The 1,219-nt window shown below is 49.7% G+C and overlaps 1 protein-coding gene across 1 annotated transcript; it reads right to left on the bottom strand.

Annotated features, from left to right (window-relative positions):
• Positions 1-446: 446 nt before the first annotated feature.
• On the bottom strand, positions 447-934 carry LOC127219705 (40S ribosomal protein S18-like). Its single transcript, XM_051181475.1, has one exon. It carries the CDS (start codon positions 932-934, stop codon positions 458-460), a length of 477 nt encoding a protein of 158 aa, XP_051037432.1. The 3' UTR covers positions 447-457.
• Between the last annotated feature and the right edge of the window lie 285 nt (positions 935-1,219).

Below are 1,219 nucleotides of genomic sequence, written 5' to 3'. Positions count from 1 at the left end.
AAGATGCCCAAGAAACTTTGGTTAGAAGAACCGTGTGTGTGTGTGTGTGTGTGTGTGTGTGTGTGTGTGTGTGTGTGCGCACGCTTGTTTGCTTGCTTGCTTGCTTTCATGTACTCCAGGCTAGCTTCAAACTGGCTATGCAGTCAAGGATAATCTTGAACTTCTGATGTTCCACCTGACTTCCTAAGTGCTATGACTACAGGTGTATGCCACCACACCTGACTAGCCCCAGATAATGCTTCCATTTTAATATATATGTGTGTGTATGTGTGTGTGTGTGTGTGTGTATGGATATTTTGCCTGAATACATATCTGTGCACTCATTCATGCAGGGCCCATAGAAGCCAGAAGAGGGCATCATATCCTTCAGGATATGTAGTTGGTTGTGCTGGCAATCAAACTTTGGAAGAACAGCTGATAGTCTCCCCCTCCCCCCACCAGGTATATAAACTATTTATTAACAGTGAAGGCCCAGGGACTCATTTCTTCTTGGATATACCACAGTACGGCCCCGGCGGCCAATGGTCTTGGTGTGCTGACCTTGGACACGAAGGCCCCAGAAGTGGCACAGCCCCCTGTGAGCTCTGATCTTCAGCTGCTCCAGGTCCTCACGTAGCTTGTTGTCTAGATCATTGGCCAGAACCTGGCTGTACATGCCATCCTTCATGTCCTTCTGTCTGTTCAAGAACCAGTCTGGGATCTTGTACTGCCGTGGGTTCTGCACGATGGTGACCACGCGCTCCACGTCGTCCTCCGAGAGCTCTCCAGCCCTCTTGGTGATGTCAATGTCCGTTTTCCTCAGCACCACATGAGCATATCTCCGCCCCACACCCTTAATGACAGTGATGGCAAAGGCTATTTTCCGCCGCCCATCGATGTTGGTGTTGAGTACTCGCAGGATGTACTGGAACTTCTCAGGGATCACTAGAGACATAACGGCGGCACAATCGGCGCCGTGTAGGCCTCCAGTGGAAGAGCAGAAGAAAGCTGATATTCTTAACAGCTGAGCCATCACTCCATCACTCCAGTCCTCCCTACCCCTCCACACACACACCTTTATGTGTGTGTGTGTGTGTGTGTGTGTGTGTGTGTGTGTGTTGATTTATTTTTGTATGTGTGGAGTGGTAGTACATGGTACATGTGTGCCATGGGTGCAGTGGTTGGAGGACAACACATGAGAGTCAGCTGTCTAGTTCTCTCCTTCACCAGTTCTAGGGGG

This window comes from Phodopus roborovskii, unplaced genomic scaffold (genome assembly GCF_943737965.1).
Source record: "Phodopus roborovskii unplaced genomic scaffold, PHOROB, whole genome shotgun sequence".
In the NCBI taxonomy this organism is placed as follows: domain Eukaryota; kingdom Metazoa; phylum Chordata; class Mammalia; order Rodentia; family Cricetidae; genus Phodopus; species Phodopus roborovskii.
Note: the sequence above shows the minus strand (reverse complement) of the source record. Positions and strands in the feature narration are given on the sequence as shown.

What these genes read in the sequence shown, in the direction of transcription:
- LOC127219705 (XM_051181475.1), bottom strand. Translation starts at nt 934, where the DNA reads ATGTCTCTAGTGATCCCTGAGAAGTTCCAGTACATCCTGCGAGTACTC.